This window comes from Salmo salar, chromosome 09 (genome assembly GCF_965601325.2).
Source record: "Salmo salar chromosome 09, fSalSal1, whole genome shotgun sequence".
NCBI classification, from domain to species: Eukaryota; Metazoa; Chordata; class Actinopteri; order Salmoniformes; family Salmonidae; genus Salmo; species Salmo salar.
Window position 1 is genome coordinate 40,328,805 of NC_138299.1, and position 22,936 is coordinate 40,351,740.

The 22,936-nt window shown below is 42.4% G+C and overlaps 1 protein-coding gene and 2 pseudogenes across 2 annotated transcripts; 1 reads left to right on the top strand and 2 right to left on the bottom strand.

The window, feature by feature from the left end:
• Positions 1–58: 58 nt before the first annotated feature.
• LOC106611324 (tubby-related protein 4) lies at positions 59–12,047 on the bottom strand. 2 transcript variants are annotated; one of them, XM_014211408.3, is made up of 16 exons: positions 11,947–12,047; positions 10,866–10,959; positions 10,142–10,411; positions 9,626–9,754; positions 9,229–9,390; positions 8,758–8,938; positions 8,476–8,583; positions 8,150–8,313; positions 7,598–7,822; positions 7,080–7,314; positions 6,756–6,900; positions 6,367–6,511; positions 6,049–6,142; positions 5,750–5,893; positions 1,980–5,614; positions 59–1,731 (listed from the first exon to the last, which is right to left on the bottom strand). In XM_014211408.3, exons 2-16 carry the CDS (start codon positions 10,881–10,883, stop codon positions 1,615–1,617), a joined length of 5,772 nt encoding a protein of 1,923 aa, XP_014066883.3. In that variant the 5' UTR covers positions 10,884–10,959; positions 11,947–12,047; the 3' UTR covers positions 59–1,614. The 2 variants fall into 2 exon arrangements, with proteins under 2 accessions (XP_014066883.3, XP_014066881.3); XM_014211406.3 differs by having other exon boundaries at positions 7,059–7,314.
• An 831-nt stretch (positions 12,048–12,878) lies between these two features.
• LOC145857942 (uncharacterized) lies at positions 12,879–13,589 on the top strand (annotated as a pseudogene).
• A 5,183-nt stretch (positions 13,590–18,772) lies between these two features.
• LOC106611310 (myc target protein 1 homolog) lies at positions 18,773–19,946 on the bottom strand (annotated as a pseudogene).
• Positions 19,947–22,936: the final 2,990 nt, after the last annotated feature.

Here is a 22,936-nt window from a genome sequence, read left to right on the forward strand (position 1 = left end):
ACACACACTGTGAATAGACTGGTGACGATTGATAAATCACACACACACACACTAGATATGTGTTTTCAATGTTATACATTTTATTAAGTGTTTGGAAATCAGTTAGACCTATCTTTAATAATATATCTTCTGATATATATTCTGGACAAAAATCATTGTATACAATTGAAAAAAAATTAAGAAAAACCCATCTAGGCAATACAATAATATATATTAATTTAGGTGGTGATGACAATAACACAATGACCACACCACACACACTGTCTGTATTGTATAATACACATTGAAGTCTTGCTGTATGACACAGCAGAGTAACAATGCTAAGCATTGAATAGTTGAATCATCACATAACTTGTCTACAATACCTTTTCAAATAAACCTGCAGATATACTTTAAAAAAAGCAGCACCAGACATGTTAATTACTGAACAACATGTTCACAAATTAATCAGTCAATCAAAAAAAAAAAATATATCTGAAAATATAAAAATTATAACTTTGACGTCTTCAATACCATGTGACACTATTAGCACTAATGCGGACAATCTCTATCAAAAAGCAGCAGCAACTCCAAGGAGGCAAAGCACTTCACATTCAAATGCAATGTTCAAGTAGCATCTTTAAACACCACCAGTGACTGACTAAAACACAGAGCCAACCAAGTTTATACACCATAATGTTACATTAATTCAGAGGTTAGCGTGTCTTTTTTTTTGTTGTTGTTGTATGATTTAACATGAGTTGACCGATCTGGCAGCAGGTGGGATTTCTACTGTATAAACTTTGTCCCAGATAACGTGATCCATGCATTTGATTTACACATGCGTTCAATTTTAGTTTTTCATAGGGTCTACTAAAAGAGATGATTGGCAGAAAGTTAGGTCTAACATTGATAATATACAGGTGTTACAATTTATTTATGAATGTGTTCAAATTAATGTTGTACGGGAGTATGTGGTCATACAATAACATTTACATAATGGCTTGTCAATAATGGCACAACTTAGGGAAATGTGGATATTCCTATAGGATCACTTCATAGAAGTGATGTTATAAATAACTTCTAAATAAACTCTAATACCTTCAAACTCATCTTGTTGTCTTTACACAATCAATATGGTCTCCTTTCTCACAATACATCATTTCAACACTTTTGTCCAGCATTGCACTTTTTCTTTAATCAGGTCTTTTAAAATTGCACTTCTCCACAGGGCAGTTTTTAAATCCGAAGCATAGATACGGTAAGTAAGAGCAACTTACATTTTAAAATGTTTTTATATGAGGCTTACTAAAGTGTATTTCATAGCCAGTGATGTAGTTGTAAAAAAAAATCGGTGGGTAAACGCTGAAGTAAAGCACCCTATACTTTCAATGCATATTTCCACTCACGCAAAAGAAAGAAGGTGCGTAAATGGTGTTTATGTGCGTTTACCCTCCACTACACCACTGTTCATAGCCCCATAAACCGTGTTGTCCTTGCAAAGCACTAAATTGACAGTCCCATGTTACAGGACCCAGGAACATCATCTCTGATTATGTCGTCATTATGCACCAGTATCGGTTGGAACAGATCCATATATATGACACATATGTGGCGCTGGGTGAGAGCAGTCTCTCACTTCAGCCTTTGAGTAACATTGGCTAAGGCCACAGCAAAGGCCTGCACTGCTGAGAAAGGATACTGGAAATCCAGGATATAGGCGTTCCCATCGATTCTGCCAAACTGCATCACCTGTAGAAAGACAGGGGGAAAAATCTGGGAAACAGATATAACGCTTTGAGGAAGGCCTGTTTTCATCGCTCAATGTCTACCTGGAGCTCGATGGGTACTGACTCAGCTAAGCCATAAAGAGGTCAATGACACAGTTGGTATTTTAAGCAACCACAATACTACATTGATTTTAGAATTCTAACTTATATACAACTGCCGTTATTAACAAATCATCCAGGTTTCTGTAAATAATAAAAGCAAAATCTTACCTGTCTGCCATCCAACTCGATCTGAAAGTTCTTAGCAGACTCCTGAGTGACCCGTCCTCCGAAGTCCAGCTGGTAGACCTGTGTTGCCTCGTTCCAGAGTGGCTGCTTATTGGCCATGACGTAGACGAATCCCTGGCTGCCCAGCCCGCGGTCCTCTCTCTCATTGGCCTTCCTGCACTTGATCTCTTCCAGTTCACTGGCCATCCTCAGGCTCCTCTTACTCTTCCAGCCCTTCTTGGAGCTCTGGCTCTGGTTCATCAGTTCGTCTCCACTGATGAAGAGCTCGGGCTCACTCTCGGAACTGTCCTGGAACTCGCTGGTGGTACTTGTCCTGTTGAGCTTCTTGGTTTTGTTCAGCTGCTCCCTCTGGCCTTTGGGTTTCTTCTTCTCCCTGCCGCCCAGCCTGGGGCTGGAGATGAGGGAGTTGAAGTCGGAGAGGGCGCGCCCTTCCTTTTTGGATTTTCCCTCTGAGACGGTGGTCATGTTTGCCTCCTCAGCTCGGCTGTCCAGACGTTTACGGCTCTTCTTGCTGAACCTGTCGGTCCCCTGCCGGTCTGGAACAGGGCTTTCATTTAGAGAAGACGGCTCCTGGAAGCTACTGGCAGAGTCCGTCAGCTCCTCTGTAGGGCTTTTGGGTTTTGGCAGCATGGTTGGTGGAGGAGGAGGAGGAAGTGAAGGAGGTGGGGGAGGAGGAGCTGTAGGAGGAGATGGGGAGAGGACTGGCTTCTCTAACAGTTGATGAGACTTGCTGGGGAGGGTGGCAGAGCCTGAGGGGTCCTGCATGGGTAGGCTGTAGGGGTTCCAGGGGTGCAGGCTAACAGGTTGCAGCTGAAGCCCGGCACAGGAGCTAGCTCCTGGGTACATCGGTGGTAGAGGGCAGCAAGCCAGGTTGGCAAGGTTGGGAGGGTATCCAGGTGGCAAGACCAGGTTGGGGTCCTGCTGGGTGAACTGGGGAACTGGAGCAACTACTTCGTTGGGAGGGCAGGGTGGTGGAGGGCTCTGCATTGACTGGAGTGGGGGTCCACCCTGACCTCCCCCTGGAGGGAAAGGTGACAGGGAGATCTGGTAACCCGATGGGAAAGTAACAGTGCTTGGGCTGCTGGGGTTTTTTGTTGAGAGTAGGAAAGGCAGCCGCGTCATGTCCAGGTGCTGAGCATTGCTGAAGATGAGTGGGGGTGGGGGTTTGTGTGTTGGTGGTGGAGGTGGAGCTAAGATAGTCTGTTCTTGCGATATCCAGAACTCCTCTGTGGTGTTTGGGTCCCACTGGTATGGCGGAGGACGTTTCAGAGTCAAACTAACCTCCCCAAGAGTCAAGTGACGACACTGCTGACTTAATGCTTCGTCTTCAGTAAAGGCAGAGTTCACGTATACAGTCCTATCCCTGCTGTTATCAACAGGACTCAGCAGATTGTACGATGACTGAGAAGCAAGAGGTGAAGTGCTTTTGGAGTGAACAATGATGGTGCTGTGATGAGCACCTTTTCCTGGTGGGAAATCCTGCCGCACCACAGTGCCTCCTGCGATGCCACTGCTGCTACTACCACCCCCGCTAACACTGACACTGGTGCTGCTGCTGTTGCTGCTGCACTGAGTGCAGGTATACAGAGCTGTTGGCACCCTCTGCTGGTAAGAGAGCGCTAGGGCAGCACTGTTGATCTTAGACTTGGACGGTAGAGTCCTTGAAGCATCAACCATCTGGGACACCTTCAAGCGGGATTCCCCATCTCGCCTGTCACGTCGCAAGGTAGCGTGAATCATGTGACTACTGTCTATGCGTTGGGGAGGAGGAAGTGTTGTCGTGTTAATGTTAACCTGATTGGCTGGATCTGGGTAGGGGGGCGGGTCTCCGCTGGGTATGGAGTATCGTGGCACCGAGAGGCGGCTTAGAGTCGCTGAGCTGTAAGGAAGATGGACTTTCTTACTGTCAGACGATGAGGTGACTTTAAGTGTGGCAGAACCTCCCATGCCTTGAACAGCGTAGGCGTTCTGGTTGCGTATGAGTCTTCTGCGAGGGCGACACACCTCCTCTACATTCCCACTGCTGTCAAAGGTTGTGATCCTCTCGTATCCCATCTGGTACTGGAGACCAACTGGGTGGAGTGAGAACTCGTCTTTCTTCAGACAAGGGTCTGCTGTGACCAGTATGTTGGGGTTGTCACAGTTGGTGATGAGGGTCTGAGGAGCGGTGGAGGTTGTGGCGGTGGCTGCAGACACTACGGTTCCTGGGTAGGGCGGAGGAGCGTTCACCTTCCTCATCTGGATCTCAAGGGAAGTCTCTGCATCGAGGAAGGAAGGAGGTCTAGACCGTAGTGTGTCTGTGTCTATGAATGAAAGAGTTCTAGATCGGGAGGAGTCCGCATCGAGGAAAGACGGGGGTCTAGATCGCAATGTACCGGTATCTACATCAATGAAAGAAGGAGGTCTAGTCCGTATTGTGTCTATGTCGATGAATGACGGCGGCCTAGATCTTGATGTGTCTGCTTCGAGGAAGGAAGGAGGTCTAGACCGTATGCTGTCTACATCAATGAATGATGGAGGCCTGGATCGCGGTAGACTTGGCCTGCCCAGAGTATGGCTCTGAGTATGGCCCTGCTGTGCTCTTTCTGGTCCCAACTCTGGACTAGGGTGGGGTACCTGAAACTGCTGCAAAGAGATGGTGGGGTAGCCAGTAGGCGGAGGGGGCAAGGTGATCTGCAGCTTCAGTTGCTGCTGCATTTGTTGGTGCTGCCTCTGCATCTGTTGGTGTTGCTGTTGTATCTGCTGATGCTGCTGCTGCAACTGCTGCTGTTGCTGCCTCATCTCTATAATCTGCTGTCGGATCTGCTGTTGTTGTTGCTGCATTTGTTGCTGCTGCTGATGCATTTGCTCGTGCTGCAGTTGCATCTGTTGGTGCTGCTGAGCGATTTGCTGCTGTTGCAAGTGTTGGTGCTGCTGTTGGATCTGCTGTTGTTGCTGTTGCAGTGCCGCCTGTTGTTGTTGGTACTGTTGTTGCAGTGCTTGGTGCTGCTGAGTCTGTTGCTGCTGCTGCTGTTGGATCTGCTGTATGTGAAGCTGTTGTAGTTGTTGATGTTGTTGTGGAATTTGTGGTTGTTGGTGCTGTAGTTGTTGATGTTGTTGTGGAATCTGTGGTTGTTGGTGCTGTAGTTGTTGATGTTGCATCCTCTGTTGTTGCTGCTGCTGCTGTTGCGTTTGTATCTGCTGTGGTTGTTTGGACTGCTGTTGTTGGTGCGTCTGTTGTGACTGAGGACGTTGTTGGTGAGGTTGTTGAGGGAGGTTATGTGGAGGCGGAGGTGGAGGTAATGTTCCAGCCAGGAGGGGACCCATCTCTAGCCCATTAAATATCACCTGTCCTGGGTTGGAGTACCTTCCTAGAGTCCCACTGTAATGTACTGCCACAGCATCCTGACCATGATCAGACCCCAGAACAGAGGCTGAGGCCGCTGCTGCTGCTGCTGAAGCTGTAGCCGTGGGATTGGTCAGGACATCCAGCTGAATGTTCTGATTGGCCAGCAGGGACTGGACCAGACCAATGCTCTGAGTGGGTGACATGGCCTGGGCGGGGCTGTGGATGGGCGCGATGGGGATGTTGACCGTACATGGAGGGTTGTCACCTGTCACTCCAGATGGTCCCGTTACTGAAACACAAGTCAGGGACTCTTATGAATTACATCAACATACACATTGATCCACACAAATTTCAAATTCTGAAAATCCTGTATTCAATAATCCTGAAAGATCCAGTGAAATCCAAGTCTTTCCTTCATTCATACCTGGCAAGTCATCCTCATCCTCACTGAAGACGTTGGGGTTAAAGACCGGCAGGCTCATGAAGTCAAGTGATATTCTTCGCACCTCTGGAAGGTAGATTGTCATCTGCCTTGGTTGTAGATGGAGCAAACTGGTCTTATAGATAACTGAAATGGAGAGAAACAGATCTTTGGTCAAATTTGACAGAAAAATGACAGAAAGGAAATAGCAGTCAAAATAAAGTTAAAACACAAAAAGTTAAACACATAAAATTGGGCAATGTGTGATTTAATGTGTTCTTCTCACATTGTAGTGATCTTACCTGCACCCAGATTAGCAGGTAAGAAAGAAGCAAGTCCCACAATTTTGAACTTAGTCCCCCAAATATTGGACGTGACTTGAGCCAGGTAATTATGCTGTGAAACCAGGCAAATAAAAAGGCAGATGGATTATTTGGTGAATTTTTTTTAACCAAATGAAAGATGATCTCAGAACCAAATATCGTATGTGCTAGCTAGCTAACTACCTGATTTACTTCCGGCTGTGGAAGTGGCAAAATCGAAACTAGCCTAGCGAAAACAGCAGTTTCAGCCAATAGAATCACTATGAACTTTCCACATAACACATATTCAGATAATACCTCAGAGATTCCATCCATGGACATCTCTCGACGTGTTAGACTGGGAGAACGAATCAGAGGCTTCTTCGTTGGTAACCTTGGCGATCGAAGCCCTTCCTGACTAGTCCTAGACGTCTTGGGAGATTTTCTTGATTCCATGTTCCTTCTACGCCAGAAAACAACAAAACCAATGGCAAATAAGGGCAAAATAGACTAATTTTAAATAATAAACACTGTCGTTACAACAAGTTAGAACAAATCAAATGATAAATATGACATATTTAGGAAGCTTGAGCTTTTGAATTAGATGGATCAGCGATGGGTAATGTTTAGGATTAGAGTTAAATATGGTAAACAGAAATCTTATAATGTCATTCCTACAGAATCTAGACCACTGTAATGAAAGATACCTGGAATGCTTGGGAGACCTGTTTCCTCTGGATAGTTTAGGCGACTTCTTCCCGACCCACTCATCACTCAACTCAATGTCGCTGGAGTCGGAACAGTTACAGCTGTCAGTCATGTAGGAGATCATAGCATTCACACACACCTCGTCTGAAATAAACAAACAAACATACATACAAACAACAAATAAAAAATGATCTATGACTCAACCTAAACAGATCAGAAATGTAGAACTTCTGAAAAACAATAGTAGGGGTCGCTGTTTGTGTCTAACATACTATCTATTTTTTAAAAGCTCATTATAATACCTTTTCCTGTGCCAAGCCCACCTGCTTTGCTGTCTGTTTTCGGGTCCATGATGATGAACTCTGGACGTAGCTTGCTGATGCGTCTGCCTTTGAGGATAGGCACCAGCCCCCCTAGGTGTTCCAGGTATAGGGTGTAACAGGGTCCCCCTGCCTCGGGGTTGTCCTCCGCTCGCTTCATGGTGCAGTGCAACCTCTCGTTGCCAGCAGTGGGGTAGCTGACAAAGTCCCGGATGTTGTTGGGATCAGGAATGGGAGGCTAGAGAAACAAGAGAAGAGCATTAACAGTTGGTTCCCAATTCACACCCTACCCCTACTCCTTCCCTTGGCCCCTTGGCCCCTTAGCCATTTAGAGCTTTAGAGTCTGAATAGTTATAATCAGGGTATTGATGGAGCTTCCAGCACATCCCTTGCACCTTACAGATCTACAAACATTAAAGGGTTACGACCAAGGGGTGATGTGATTTTGAAATGAACAAGTCCAGATGTCTTTGAGCTGAGATAATAGCCTACTGTAGCCGACTGAATAAATCTCCTTCTACCTTGATGGTAGGTATGAAGGCGGTGGTGACATAGGAGCAGAGTAAGGAAGGCATGTTGAGTTTGCCCACGTCCCTCTCCTCCCGCAGGGCGCTGGCGATGCCCTGTTGGCACAGCAGCTGCAAGCTGGCCACCCGGTGCTCCACTCGCACCACATACAGCGCCGGGCCACATGCCAGAAACAGACGAGAGTCTCTATGGCCCCAACAGATGGTGGTGATGGGGCGCTGCAAGGAAAAGGTTGACAAGGCAGGTTTCCAGTCAGCCCTGTTGTATTCACATTGTATGGAACCTTGATTTCTGGTTTTCTCCATCGCCGACTGAACTGAACAAGACTTGGAAGTGTGGCAAGACAACATTTCATATGAAGTTAAATTCCTGTTAGCATTGTGGTTATTGGTTGAAGATTTCAGATGTCCTATAGACTGTGACTTATATGTGTTAGAGGACTTACCCAGAAGGCAAAACTGGTTGAAATTATGCCATGCAAACAGATTACAAGTTTGTAAATATCACACTAACGTTTCAGAGGATGAAATCAGAGGGGAGCTCACCTGGGCAGGTGTTTCTAACGTGTAGATATGTTCTCCTTGGACATTGTAGAACTTGACCAGGGCGTTCCTCATGATAGAGTCAGAGGGGACTCCGGGGACTCCATGTCTCTCCATCCCAGCTACTGCCAGGAGGTCCCCCTGCGAACACCACTGGACCTCCACATCTGAAGAGGAGAGGCCTCAGTCACATCACGTTCATACTGTAGAGTATCTTTATATTACACAGTGGTGGGTTTCCCCAGTACATTATTTCTCTTAACGACAGCAAACTGCTTCACTTTCCGAATTTGGTTGGCTTACACACAGAAGATTGATAAAGTCAGTACCTTTGAGTCCTGAGCGGATGACGGTAGGAGCGAGGTCATCGTAGTTGTTCATCAAACTGATGTCTCCTGATATGAAGCTGACTGTCAGAAGGGGCTTCAGGTTACGTACTAGGGGAGAGAAAAATATACACATTAGCCTCCTGGCCAATGTACTGTCGCCATCGTAGTGCACAATCATGGTGTTCAAAGCAGTGGTAAAAAAAAAAACGTTAGCGGTACATTAGAGAGGTATAAAACAGGGATTCACTTTTTCTTTGTTTTAGCGTTAAAACAATATGTTACCTTGAGGTGGGTTATTGTCATCAGAGTCGGTGTCGCTCTCTGTGCTGTCCTCCACCAGGAAACAGGGACAGTTCCAGGACATGCCGACGATGCCGTCTGACTCATGCAGGAGGACGTGGGCGATCATACGACCATGGCAGTCCATCACTATCACCTGACCATCAGCCGTACCAAACAACACCTGAAGTACAGTGGGCAGGAATCATTTTATGAGGGAAAGCGTATATGAAGCCAGTTTCCTGGACGTAGATTAAGCCTTTGACTAAGAATGAAATAATCTCCATTATAGGGTGTAACAGGGTCCCACATTATTTTTAGTCCAGGACTAGACTGGAAACCGACAGATGATTTAATATATCAGGTGTATTTGTATGTGTATGTAAAAGTGTAATACATGTAACAATGTTTTGTTAAGGTGTGATAAGGGCTTTATTAATACATTTAATGTATTGATTGATTGAGACAGTTTACCTGTTGGTCGTCAGGTGTCCAGATGCCACAGGTGATCTGGCTCTCCAGGTTAATCTCTGAGGACCAGTGTCTCTGTCCGCTGACCGACCCCACCAGGACAAACCCATCCCGGTAGGCGATCAGGGCCTGGCTGCCGTCATGAGACCATGTGAAGTCACTCACCTGATGGAGAGAGATGAGAGGTAAGAGTAAACATACATACATCAATACATGATATTTTCACAAATACAAAGAAATATTAACTTTTTTTATCCTTTAACTAATATTCTTCCCATCAATTAATATATTACTCTGATGATGATGATTGTGCATTTCATATGAAATGTGCTTTTGTATGATCAATGATAATGTGTGTGTGCTGATGACTTCAAACTTACCTGGGCAGGTACAAACTTACCTGGGCACCGCGGTCATTCACTAACTCCACAGACCACCGTCCCTCATATTGAATCCAAACAAAGATGCCTCCCTCCATGTCACACGTGGCCAGCTTCTGAAAGGGCTCATTCCAACGGACCAACACAACCTTTAGAGAAAACACAATGCAACTGCTATTACACTCCACCAACACAGGGGTCTGTCTGGGAATGTGAATGTGGAATACAGTTCTATATTCAACATGTCCTGATGGGAAAAACAACAAAACAGTGAATTTCCTCCACACCAGTTGCTGATGGTACAGTCAGCACGGATGTGAGCTCTGACAAAAGAGTCAGTATAACCTAGAAGCTACACAATAATTGAAAGTTATCAGACGGTTTCAGAGAAAATATTGAATATGCATATATATATAAATATCTACATACTATACATACTTCACACTAACACACATCAAATTATTTTCTAATGGTTGCCCAGTTCTCTGCCTAATAAGATATTGAAAACACAAAAATGACAAAGCCGGCCCACACACCTCACTGTTGTGTCCTCGCAGGTTGAAGTTGATTCTCTGAGGGGTGTTCCTGTCTCTCCTGCAGTGGCTGGATGTGAACGTTACCCCAACCACCCCTCTCCCGTTCCCTGTGGCCAGCCAGCCCTCCTCATAGTAGCGCCGCTGGCACACCGGCTTGTCCTTCTCGCTCTTGGGGACCCGGCCCTTCCAGGAGAGGCAGAGGATGTTGGAGTCGCTGCAGAGGATGGGACCATGTTCCACAGCAGCTAACATCCTTACTGAGTGACCAGGCTAGGAGGTAAACAGAGGAGGAGAACATAGTAACCTTTAATTATGTGTGTTTCTTGTGTTTCCTATGTTCTTGATTAAAGCGTTTGTGTTTCTAACTTTTAATGTGTAATTGCTGCTGGTCTTGTTATGCAGGATTCGCTTGCAAAGGAGACCTCGGTCTCAATGGGACTCACTGTTTAATTAAATAAATAAATATAGTTTAATCGACTGACTTGCTTGATTCTTTGTTTGTTTTCTGTTAGTTTTTTCTACATCACACTTTATTCTAAGTCATTAGGTAGGCTAAAGTGCTTAGGTTATTTCTCCAAGAGGTAGGTCTATTAAACCATCCAATACAGTCAAGTCATAACTCAATATTACTCGGCTATATATATATATATGCTATATATGACCAGGTAATATAACATGTGGAGTTGAATACAAAATATACTAAAATTACCCACATGTTACTCACCTCACATTTCCTGGACATTGTTGACTACAATTCCTCCTCTGTAGGTGGTGTCCATGTTTCCATGCAGATGGTGCACTGAAGACTAAGAGAATTCCTAATGCCCCGAAAAGAGAAAATAATATATAAATGAAAGGTTTCACAGCATTCAGTTTACTACACCAAGACGGCTTGGGCCTCAGGTCTTGAAATGCCCATCCTGATTGGTACCCTATGACAGGGCCATTATATAGGCCTGTGTCTTCATGTTATTCCAATCAAGTTTCAGAAAAAAAAACTACAGTATGGGGCAATGCAGTTTGATGACTATTCAAGAAAAAATGTAAAGTTAAAGAATGAATTAGGCGTAAGCCAATGTATCTATTCCAATAATATCAATAGCCTGTATACACGCTATAGATTCAATCGAATAGGTGCAGTCTTTAAACAGGGAAATCACTGCCTTGTCCATTCAGTGCATCAACCTTGAAATGAATATTGCTCTCAGCTATTAAATGGAATGGCAAGCTAGAATCATGGTCTTTATGCAACACTGCATTGCACATTCTGAACTGAACACTCTTGCGTTCGTGTCTCCATAGGTACTGAGATCAGTCTGTTACGTCATTAACACGATACTGATTCAATAAAACTTGTAGATTTCAATTAATACACGGAAAAATAATAAAACCTTATGGCAAGCGAACGTTATATATATCTATGTATATATATATATATATAAGAAATAGCCCACTATATATATATATATATATATATATATATATATATATATATATATATATATATATATATGTTCAGTAGGCGATCCATCGGCTATATTTTCCATATTTACAATAAGATGGATACTCGATGAATCAATCAAATCGCGCTATCACAGTGAATTAAGGTAATGCATTGAAATGAAAGCCATCACCCTCATCCACCGCTTTTCGTTTGGATGGAATCAGAGATCTCGAGGAACCTGTATAAAACGGATGATTTCCCTCTTTCGTATTTCTTTATCTGACCAATTCCAATCGCAAAACTGACAACATATACATGCCACATACACACACAACAAAAGAGCACACGATGCAGAACTCACTTTATCAAATATAAGGTCGCTGTCATATCCTTGATCTGTGCAGTACACCAAATACTTGTAATGATAAGGTGCAGTCGCGTTGCCAACAATGATGTATATAAACCCTGGATTGATTTTGCCATGTGTTGGCCATTGGGCGGCTTTGAATCCAATGGTCGGCCATATTGGCACTCCCCAGTAGGAGCAGTCCTGCATATTAAATCAGATTATATTGGTCACATACAAAAGGTTAGCAGATGTTATTGCGAGTGTAGCGAAATGCTTGGAATGAATGAAATTCTACAAAATGTCAGTTTAATGATTAAAGAACAAAATTGCACATATTTAAGTATTTTTGTTGTTGTAGTGGGGACAGTAACAACAGTAATCTCTACAAGTTATATTTAAGAGGAAAATGTTTTTTTTAAATAAACTCGGCAAAAAAAGAAAAGTCTCTTTTTCAGGACCCTGTCTTTCAAAGATAATTCGTAAAAATCCAAATAACTTTACAGATCTTCATTGAAAAGGGTTTAAAAACTGTTTCCCATGCTTGTTCAATGAACCATCTTCCCTGTGGCTCAGTTGGTAGAGCATGGTGTTTGCAACGCCAGCATGGTGTGTGCAACGCCAGCATGGTGTGTGCAACGCCAGGGTTGTGGGTTCGATTCCCACGGGGGGCCAATACAAAAACAAAATTAAAACAATATGCATGAAATGAAATAAAACGTATGGAATGTATGCATTCACTACTACTGTAAGTCGCTCTGGATAAGAGCGTCTGCTAAATGACTAAAAAATAAAAAATAAATAAAAAACATCAACAATTAATAAACATGCACCTGTGGAATGGTCGTGAAGACGCTTACAGACAGTAGGCAATTAAGATCACAGTTCTGAAAATTTAGGACACTAAAGAGGCCTTTCTACTGACTCTGAAAAACAGCAAAAGAAAGATGCCCAGGGTCCCTGCTCATCTGTGTGAATGTGCCTTAGGCATGCTGCAAGGAGGCATGAGGACTGCAGATGTGGCCAGGGCAATAAACTGCAATGTCCGTACTGTGAGACGCCTAAGACAGCGCTACAGGGAGACAGGACAGACAGCTGATCGTCCTCGCAATGGCAGACCACGTGTAACAACACCTGCACAGGATAGGTACAGCCGAACATCACACCTGCGGGACAGGTACAGGATGGCAACAACAACTGCCCGAGTTACACCAGGAACGCACAATCTCTCCATCAGTGCTCAGACTGTCCGCAATAGGCTGAGAGAGGCTGGACTGAGGGCTTTTAGGCCTATTGTAAGGCAGGTCCTCACTAGATGTCATCGGCAACAACATCGTCTTTGGGCTCAAACCCACGTGTCACTGGACCAGACAGGACTGGCAACAAGTGCTCTTCACTGACGAGTTGCGGTTTTTGTCTCACCAGGGATGGTGGTCGGATTCGTGTTTATCGTCGAAGGAATGAGCATTACACCGAGGCCTGTACTCTGGAGTGGGATCGATTTGGAGGTGAAGGGTCCGTCATGGTCTGGGGCGGTGTGTCACAGCATCATCGGACTGAGCTTGTTGTCATTGCAGGCAATCTCAATGCTGTGTGTTACAGGGAAGACATCCTCTTCCCTTGTGTGGTAAATGTCCTGCAGGCCCATCCTGACATGACCCTCCAGCATGAAAATGCCACCAGCCATACTGCTCATTCTGTGTGTGATTTCCTGCAAGACAGGAATGCCATTATTCTGCCAAGGCCAGCAAAGAGCCCTGATCTCAATCCCATTGAGCACGTCTGGGACCTGTTGGATCGGCGGGTGAGGGCTAGGGCCATTCTCCCCAGAAATGTCCGGGAATTTGCAGGTGCCTTGGTGGAAGAGTGGGGAAACATCTCACAGCAAGAACTGGCAAATCTGGTCCAGTCCATGAGGAGGAGATGCCCTGCAGTACTTAATGCAGCTGGTGGCCACACCAGATACTGACTGTTATCTTTGATTTTAACCCCCTCTTTGTTCAGGGACACATTATTCAATTTCTGTTAGTCGCATGTCTGTGGAACTTGTTCAGTTTATGTCTCAGTTGTTGAATCTTGTTATGTTCATACAAATATTTACACATGTTAAGTTTGCTGTAAATAAATGCAGTTGACAGTGAGAGGACGTTTCTTTTTTTGCTGAGTTGATATATTTATATATTTTTTATGTTTAGCTCACATAATATAATTTAAAAGTACGCATTAATGTGTCTGTAATATAATCCATGTGGCAAAAACGAATGTAGAAATTAATAAATGCATTTCTATAGCTTCCAAAATATTTTTCACAACGGTGGGGGAGTGCCAAGATGGAGGTACGGTGGCTTCAACATAGAGACCCTTGTTTTCCTCTAGTGTATATATAAATCATTCATTGCCAAACTGTTTGAGCTGACGCTTGGCTCTCCTTTAATCCCGGTTGCCATGTAGGTTACATTGGGCGCGTTCCAGGTCGTTTTTATTGTAGTCGTGATGTGCGGATCATCAGCTGTCACCGAGCCTGGAGAGGTGTTTATACCGCTTAAGAATCGAACCCTTTTTCGCCTAAAATGACATAACCAAATCTAACTTCCTGTAGCTCAGGACCTGAAGCAAGCATATGCATATTATTGATACCATTTGAAAGGAAACACTTTAAAGTTTGTGGAAATGTGAAATTAATTTAGGAGAATATAACACATTAGATCTGGTAAAAGGTAATACAAAAGGTAATTGTTAAGGTAATACAAAGAAATAATACAAAGAAAAAAACATGCGTTTTTTTTGTACCACCATCTTTGAAATGCAAGAGAAAGGCCATAATGTATTATTCCAACCCAAGCGCAATTTAGATTTTGGACACTAGATGGTAGCAGTGTATGTGCAACGCTTTAGACTGATCCAATGAACCATTGCATATCTGTTGAAAATGTTGCATCAAGACTGCCCAAATGTGCCTAATTAGTTTATTAATACATTTTCAAGTTCATAATTGTGCACTCTCCTCATGGTATTCTTTTACTGTAATAGCTACTGTAAATTGGACAGTGCAGATAGATTAGCAAGAATTTAAGCTTTCTGCCCATATCAGATATGTCTATGTCCTGGGAATTTATTTTGTTACTTACAACCTCATGCTAATCACATTAGCCTACGTTAGCTCAACCGTCATGCGGGAGGGGGGGGGGGGGGGGACCGATCCCATAGAGATTTTAAGATCTCAGGAAACACATCAGTATGAAGGATGTAGCGATTCTCTAAGATCCCCAGTGTGAATACAATAATGATGACCTGGTACGCAAACAAAAACATGCAATTTTCAGAGAAAAATCAGTTGATTAGAAATACAAATATCAAATATCAATGTTGATCTCAGTGAGTCAACAGATTAAGATATTTTTCCAGCAATAATTGGAAATAATTTTGCAACAAAGACATACATGTGTTTTTGAAAGTATTGTAGCTTTTACGACCTGACGAAGAGCCTTGCAGGATCGAGACGTGTGTTTATTAGTAAATGTATGTGGAAGAGCTTATGAGTGTTCAGGTTCTATCTTTTTTAAACCTACTTTTTCCGACACTGCACCCCACTAAAAGATATGTTTGATCACACTTTACTGATGTTGCTTTCATGGAAACGCATACCTCTGCACTGCTGATATATCACAGAAACTCATACCTCTTCACTACTGATATATCACAGAAACCCATCCCTCTGCACTGCTGATATATCACAGTAACCCATCCATCTGCACTGCTGATATATCACAGAAACTCATCCCTCTGCACTACTGATATATCACAGTAACCCATCCCTCTGCACTGCTGATATATCACAGTAACCCATCCCTCTGCACTGCTGATATATCACAGAAACCCATCCCTCTGCACTGCTGATATATCACAGAAACTCATACCTCTTCACTACTGATATATCCCAGAAACCCATCCCTCTGCACTGCTGATATATCACAGTAACCCATCCATCTGCACTGCTGATATATCACAGAAACTCATACCTCTTCACTACTGATATATCACAGAAACCCATCCCTCTGCACTGCTGATATATCACAGAAACTCATCCCTCTACACTACTGATATATCACAGTAACCCATCCCTCTGCACTGCTGATATATCACAGAAACCCATCCCTCTGCACTGCTGATATATCACAGAAACCCATCCCTCTGCACTACTGATATATCACAGAAACCCATCCCTCTGCACTGCTGATATATCACAGAAACTCATCCCTCTGCACTACTGATATATCACAGTAACCCATCCCTCTGCACTGCTGATATATCACAGAAACTCATCCCTCTGCACTACTGATATATCACAGTAACCCATCCCTCTGCACTGCTGATATATCACAGAAACCCATCCCTCTGCACTACTGATATATCACAGAAACTCATCCCTCTGCACTACTGATATATCACAGTAACCCATCCCTCTGCACTGCTGATATATCACAGAAACTCATCCCTCTGCACTACTGATATATCACAGTAACCCATCCCTCTGCACTGCTGATATATCACAGAAACTCATCCCTCTGCACTACTGATATATCACAGAAACCCATCCCTCTGCACTGCTGATATATCACAGAAACTCATCCCTCTGCACTGCTGATATATCACAGAAACCCATCCCTCTGCACTACTGATATATCACAGTAACCCATCCCTCTGCACTGCTGATATATCACAGAAACCCATCCCTCTGCACTGCTGATATATCACAGAAACTCATCCCTCTGCACTGCTGATATATCACAGAAACTCATCCCTCTGCACTACTGATATATCACAGTAACCCATCCCTCTGCACTGCTGATATATCACAGAAACCCATCCCTCTGCACTGCTGATATATCACAGAAACCCATCCCTCTGCACTGCTGATATATCACAGTAACCCATCCCTCTGCACTGCTGATATATCACAGAAACCCATCCCTCTGCACTGCTGATATATCACAGAAACCCATCCCTCTGCACTGCTGATATATCACAGAAACCCATCCCTCTGCACTGCTGATATATCACAGAAACCCATCCCTCTGCACTGCTGATATATCACAGAAACCCATCCCTCTGCACTGCTGATATATCACAGAAACCCATCCCTCTGCACTACTGATATATCACAGAAACCCATCCCTCTGCACTGCTGATATATCACAGAAACCCATCCCTCTGCACTACTGATATATCACAGAAACCCATCCCTCTGCACTACTGATATATCACAGTAACCCATCCCTCTGCACTGCTGATATATCACAGAAACCCATCCCTCTGCACTGCTGATATATCACAGAAACCCATCCCTCTGCACTGCTGATATATCACAGAAACCCATCCCTCTGCACTACTGATATATCACAGTAACCCATCCCTCTGCACTACTGATATATCACAGAAACCCATCCCTCTGCACTGCTGATATATCACAGAAACCCATCCCTCTGCACTACTGATATATCACAGTAACCCATCCCTCTGCACTGCTGATATATCACAGAAACCCATCCCTCTGCACTGCTGATATATCACAGAAACCCATCCCTCTGCACTGCTGATATATCACAGAAACCCATCCCTCTGCACTACTGATATATCACAGAAACCCATCCCTCTGCACTGCTGATATATCACAGAAACCCATCCCTCTGCACTACTGATATATCACAGTAACCCATCCCTCTGCACTGCTGATATATCACAGAAACCCATCCCTCTGCACTACTGATATATCACATAAACTCATCCTTCTGCACTACTGATATATCACAGAAACCCATCCCTCTGCACTACTGATATATCACATAAACTCATCCCTCTGCACTACTGATATATCACAGAAACATATCCTTCTGCACTGCTGATATATCACAGTAACCCATCCCTCTGCACTGCTGATATATCCCAGAAACTCATCCCTCTGCACCACTGATATATCACAGAAACTATCAGATGTATAGAATGGAGTTGTAGGCAAACAAGATTAGACTGGATCACAATTAAAACTTTATTAAGAACTTTAACAAATCACAGAAATATGGGCCATAAGAGACAATCCCCCTTCATCTTATTGCACATAGATTCCATTGGAAAACAGTTCATAAAAAAAAACATGGCCTATAGTATGGTCAATCAGAGCACAATTTATTTATTTAAATCCATCTTTTGAAGTTCTCTTAGTTAGTAGACTGAAAAGAAGGCAGGATGGGTTTTGGACCAAACGAGGGCTAAAAGGCCAAAGGGCACCTTACCCAAAATGGAATCGTTCTCTATAAACACAGGGCCCCTGTCTCTTCCAAAGACTGCCAGCAGTAAACCCTACTGTAATAATCACTTAACCTACAGTACCAGTCAAAAGTTTGGACACACCTACTCATTCAAGGGTTTTTCTTTATTTTTTACTATTTTCTACATTGTAGAATAATAGTGAAGACATCAAAACTATGAAATAACACATATGGAATCATGTAGTAACCGAAAAAGTGTTAAACAAATCAAAATATATTTTATATTTGAGATTCTTCAAAGTAGTCACCATTCGCCTTGATGACAAGAGTTTGCAAAGCTTTCATCAATGGAAAGGGTGACTACTTTGAATAAATATTTTATATATTTTTTATTTGTTTAACACTTTTTTGGTTACTACAGGATTCCATATGTGTTATTTCATAGTTTTGATGTCTTCACTATTTTTCTACAATGTAGTAAATAAATAGTAAAAATAAAGAAAAGCCCTTGAATGAGTAGGTGTGTCCAAACTTTTGACTGGCACTGTATTTATTCCCAGGCGGCATATGTGACATCATAAGGTGCATTCCTCTTGAAAGGTGGGGATGACACTGTCATATGTGGGAGGAGGAGTCTGTGTGGTCAGGATTCCTTTAAGACTGCTGTTACCCAACCAGAAAGATTTCCGTTGGGGTTGAATTGGCATGAGGGAGGCAGTATCTGCTGCTGATGAATTGGGGGCAGTAGTGTCATGAAGGGGCAAGGTATCCTGGTTGTTAGTATCACCCTATGCCCACCCTATCACCCCTGCTGCCCTTGGGCACTGGTCAGAATGTGGATGCTCCAGAGCTGGGTTTCTTCCTCAATGGCTTAACCGGCTCCACCGATGGCTGTCTATAGAGGCTTACTTAGAATACCTCCTCCTCCGAGGCTGTTGTCGAACACTGTGCTGTGTGAGTGCTGGGAGGTGGCTGAGCGGTGCTGCTGTTTGGGGTGCCTGGTAATATTGGCGGAGGCTCTGCTTCTCAACAGTCATGTAAGGAGGATGTAGATCAGAGCTCCAATCAGTACGCACACCAGCATGGACAGACAGAAGGCTAGGACTAGGTTACCTGGAGGAAAAGATGGAAGATATTAGACAACTTTTCAAGACTTTCCCTAATGTAGCACAAATAGTCTAGACATAGACATGCCGCCTGTCACACAAATTTAAAGTCAACCGATTTGAAGAGAATTGACACCAAAGGATGTGTGCTGGGATAGTGGTCCAAACTGGTTAAAATGACATCATTGCAACCAGTTTTGCCTGCTGGGGTTGATCAAAAAGGAGAGGCAAGGAACTCACTTGTTGTATAACTGAATTATCAGATTCAAAATGTTAGTATCTCCTTGATAAATTGCAAATGATTGCTTCCATAGTCCACAATTGTAATGAGAAACTGAGTACTAAATTGACTAATCAAAGATTGTCTTATATCACTTGTCGGTTAAATTCAGACAGTAAGTTTCAGCATTAACATTTCACCTGACTAACGATTCCAGACTGATGTATTATATACAAGTATGTATTATAAGACCAAAATAACATAAGGTTGTACTGTAAAATGCATCCTATACAGAATACTAATGCAGGTAGCATTTCCTTAATGAAAAAAATATACATGTACTAATAAGGCAGGCTTAAAATTCTTGCCAATGTTAAATGATTGTAGTATATACAGAAATTGATTTGTCTCATTGAACGGCATTATAATACAGAAAATACAATTATTTGAACCTACTGAACTGATCTTTTTCAATTTTATTCTCTGTCTGTTTTGCTTGCAATAGTGGAAACTTTGCTTTCATGCTTCCTGCCCCTCTCTCTAGTTAAAAGAAAATTGCTGGCGCTTTGCTTATCTGTGTGGGACAGAACTCTGGGAAACAAGGCTGCTTTCTCTGACAGAACTCTGGGAAACAAGGTTGCTTCCTCTGACAGAAATCTTGGAAACAAGGCCGCTTCCTCTGACAGAACTCTGGGAAACAAGGCTGCTTCCTCTGATAGAACTCTGGGAAACAAGACTGTTTTCTCTGACAGAACTCTGGGAAACAAGGTTGCTTCCTCTGACAGAACTAATGGAAACAAGGTCGCTTCTTCTGACATAATTTCCTCTTGTGAACAATGGCCTCTTGGCTCCATTATTCAAATATGGTGATTTACTTGTACGGCAACTATGTGATTTTTAGATCAAGAGCCTTTTTGATGTTCTATAAAGTGCTGCAAAGGTATATTGTAATGTATCGGGATAGGGACTAGGGGGGTAGAGTGTACATAAATATAAACACAACACTCTGTTGCACACAATAACCTATTTGTTTCCAAGTGTCTTGCAAGTGTTTCAATAAGGTTATGATAGGTAAACCCACCAAGAAAACTCACTGTCCAAAAAAAGTATGCAGTGCACACAATCAAGTATACAGTGTGCTGGGATTTACTTCAATTGTTGTGCTACTCCCACTTCCCTAAACTCTAAGCCCTCCCTTGCTCAAGTGGTTCCCATGTAGGCTGCAATAATCTATGGGCGCTGTCACTGAATTGCTGATATGAAGTGGTTGCCTAAAATCTAGATGTCAAATAGACATTGCTGAATAAAAGTATATTGTAGCTAAGTACTTGGCCTACTAAGACACACTGTGTAGTTAGTACTGTGCCCACGTACACTGACTCTGTACAGGAACGCCCTGTATATAGCCACACTACTGTTATTTTATTGTTGCTCCTTATTTATTAGTTATATTTCTAAATTGTATTTCTTATTTTTTTCCATAAAACTGCATTGTTGGTTAGGGGCTTGTAAATAAGCATTTCACTACAAGGTCTACTACCTGTTGTATTCGGCGCATGTGACAAATAACATTTGATTTGTTTTTATTTGACAGACCTGCTGTAGACCCATACAGTAAGGCAAACAAACTATACATTACTTCAAGGAACCAGAAGATGGCAGTGAAGTCCAATGATAAACAGATTTACATTAAAAAAAACATATGCTCATGAAACATGTGATTGTGGGAAAGAAAGCTAAAGCTGATAATATAAGATGATACAAACAGTACATGACTAACATATTTGTTGCAAAAGAATGTGCATAAGAAAATGTACACATGTCAATATACACATGCTAATGTACACATGCTAATGTACACATGCTAATGTACACATGCTAATGTAGACATGTCAATGTACACATGCTAATGTACACATGCTAATGTAGACATGCTAATGTACACATGCTAATGTAGACATGTCAATGTACACATGCTAATGTAGACATGTCAATGTACACATGCTAATGTAGACATGTCAATGTACACATGCTAATGTGGACATGTCAATGGTTGAATGAAGTAATAACATGTTTCAAACTTTTTTCAGCAGAGGGTTTTTATTGTATTTATTTTTTAAAGGTATTTCTATAATTGTTTATTCCTTTTTTAAGGGGTAAAACACCCTATTTTTGTGACATCCACACACTGACACATTCAAAAGCATCATCACTGGACACCAATAGAACGTCAATAAACTGTAAAGGAAACCCACTCGGCAACACATTGGTTGAGTCAAAGTTGTTTCGACGTAATTTCAATTCAATTACGTTCAACCAACGAGGGCTATAAATTGAATTGATGTCTGTGCCCAGTGGGAAGGAATGTTCCAATTCGACATGGCGCGTATAGCGTAACTTTAGCGCGAGGATCATATTAACACTTTTTTTATAACAAGAAACTACAAGGAACTGAAAGTGTATCTAATATTGCTACAATGTTGCACACTCAAAACTATTGCTACAACACCTAGGAAACCGCTACAATGTTTAATTGTTACCATTGGCAACATAGTAAAACATACACTTCCTGCCTAAAGTTGAGGCTGCAGGATTGGCTGCAGAATTCACAGTCAAGTGGTAAGAAACGGTTGAACACTGTATTTAGAACAACGTTTCTTAGTTACATTTATTTTACTAGATACATCAATTTGTATCAATTTGTTTTACTAATGTGTTACTAGTACTACAACTACGTAGACTATGTTCATTTTTTTATTTTTGTTATTTCACCAAATGAGGGAAGTCATATTTCTCGTATAGCCTATATCTAATGGATGCAAAAGCGCGAGACAAGAACTCCTAATAGAGCCTACATTGAAGTGAGTGACTATGCAAAGTCTTTGTTGTTTGAAGTGCGTCTCAAAATTAACAATTTTTGACAGTTTATTCAGATGATGCACTGTAGGCTTACAGTAGACTTCATGTACCTTTTTCGTAGTATTTTCTGATGGCATGATTTCACTCCTATTTCATTTATACTGTATGCACTAGGGATTTTTGGTAATAATGCATTTTAAGCACATGTATAAAGGCTTATGAGCTATGTATTGTGAATTTGTTTATTTGATATTCATCTAATAGTACATGCTTGACAGCGCCTTCAGAAAGTATTCATACCCCATGACTTATACCCATTTAGTTGTATTACCTCCTGAATTCAAAATAGATTACATTTTTACTGATTTATTTTCTCACCCATAATGACAAAGTGAAAACATGTTTTTAGAAATGTTTAGCAAATTTATTGAAAATGAAATATCAAATTTACATACGTTTTTATTTATTTTTATTTTCACCTTTATATTTAACCAGGTAGGCCAGTTGAGAACAAGTTCTCATTTACAACTGCGACCTGGTCAAGATAAAGCAAT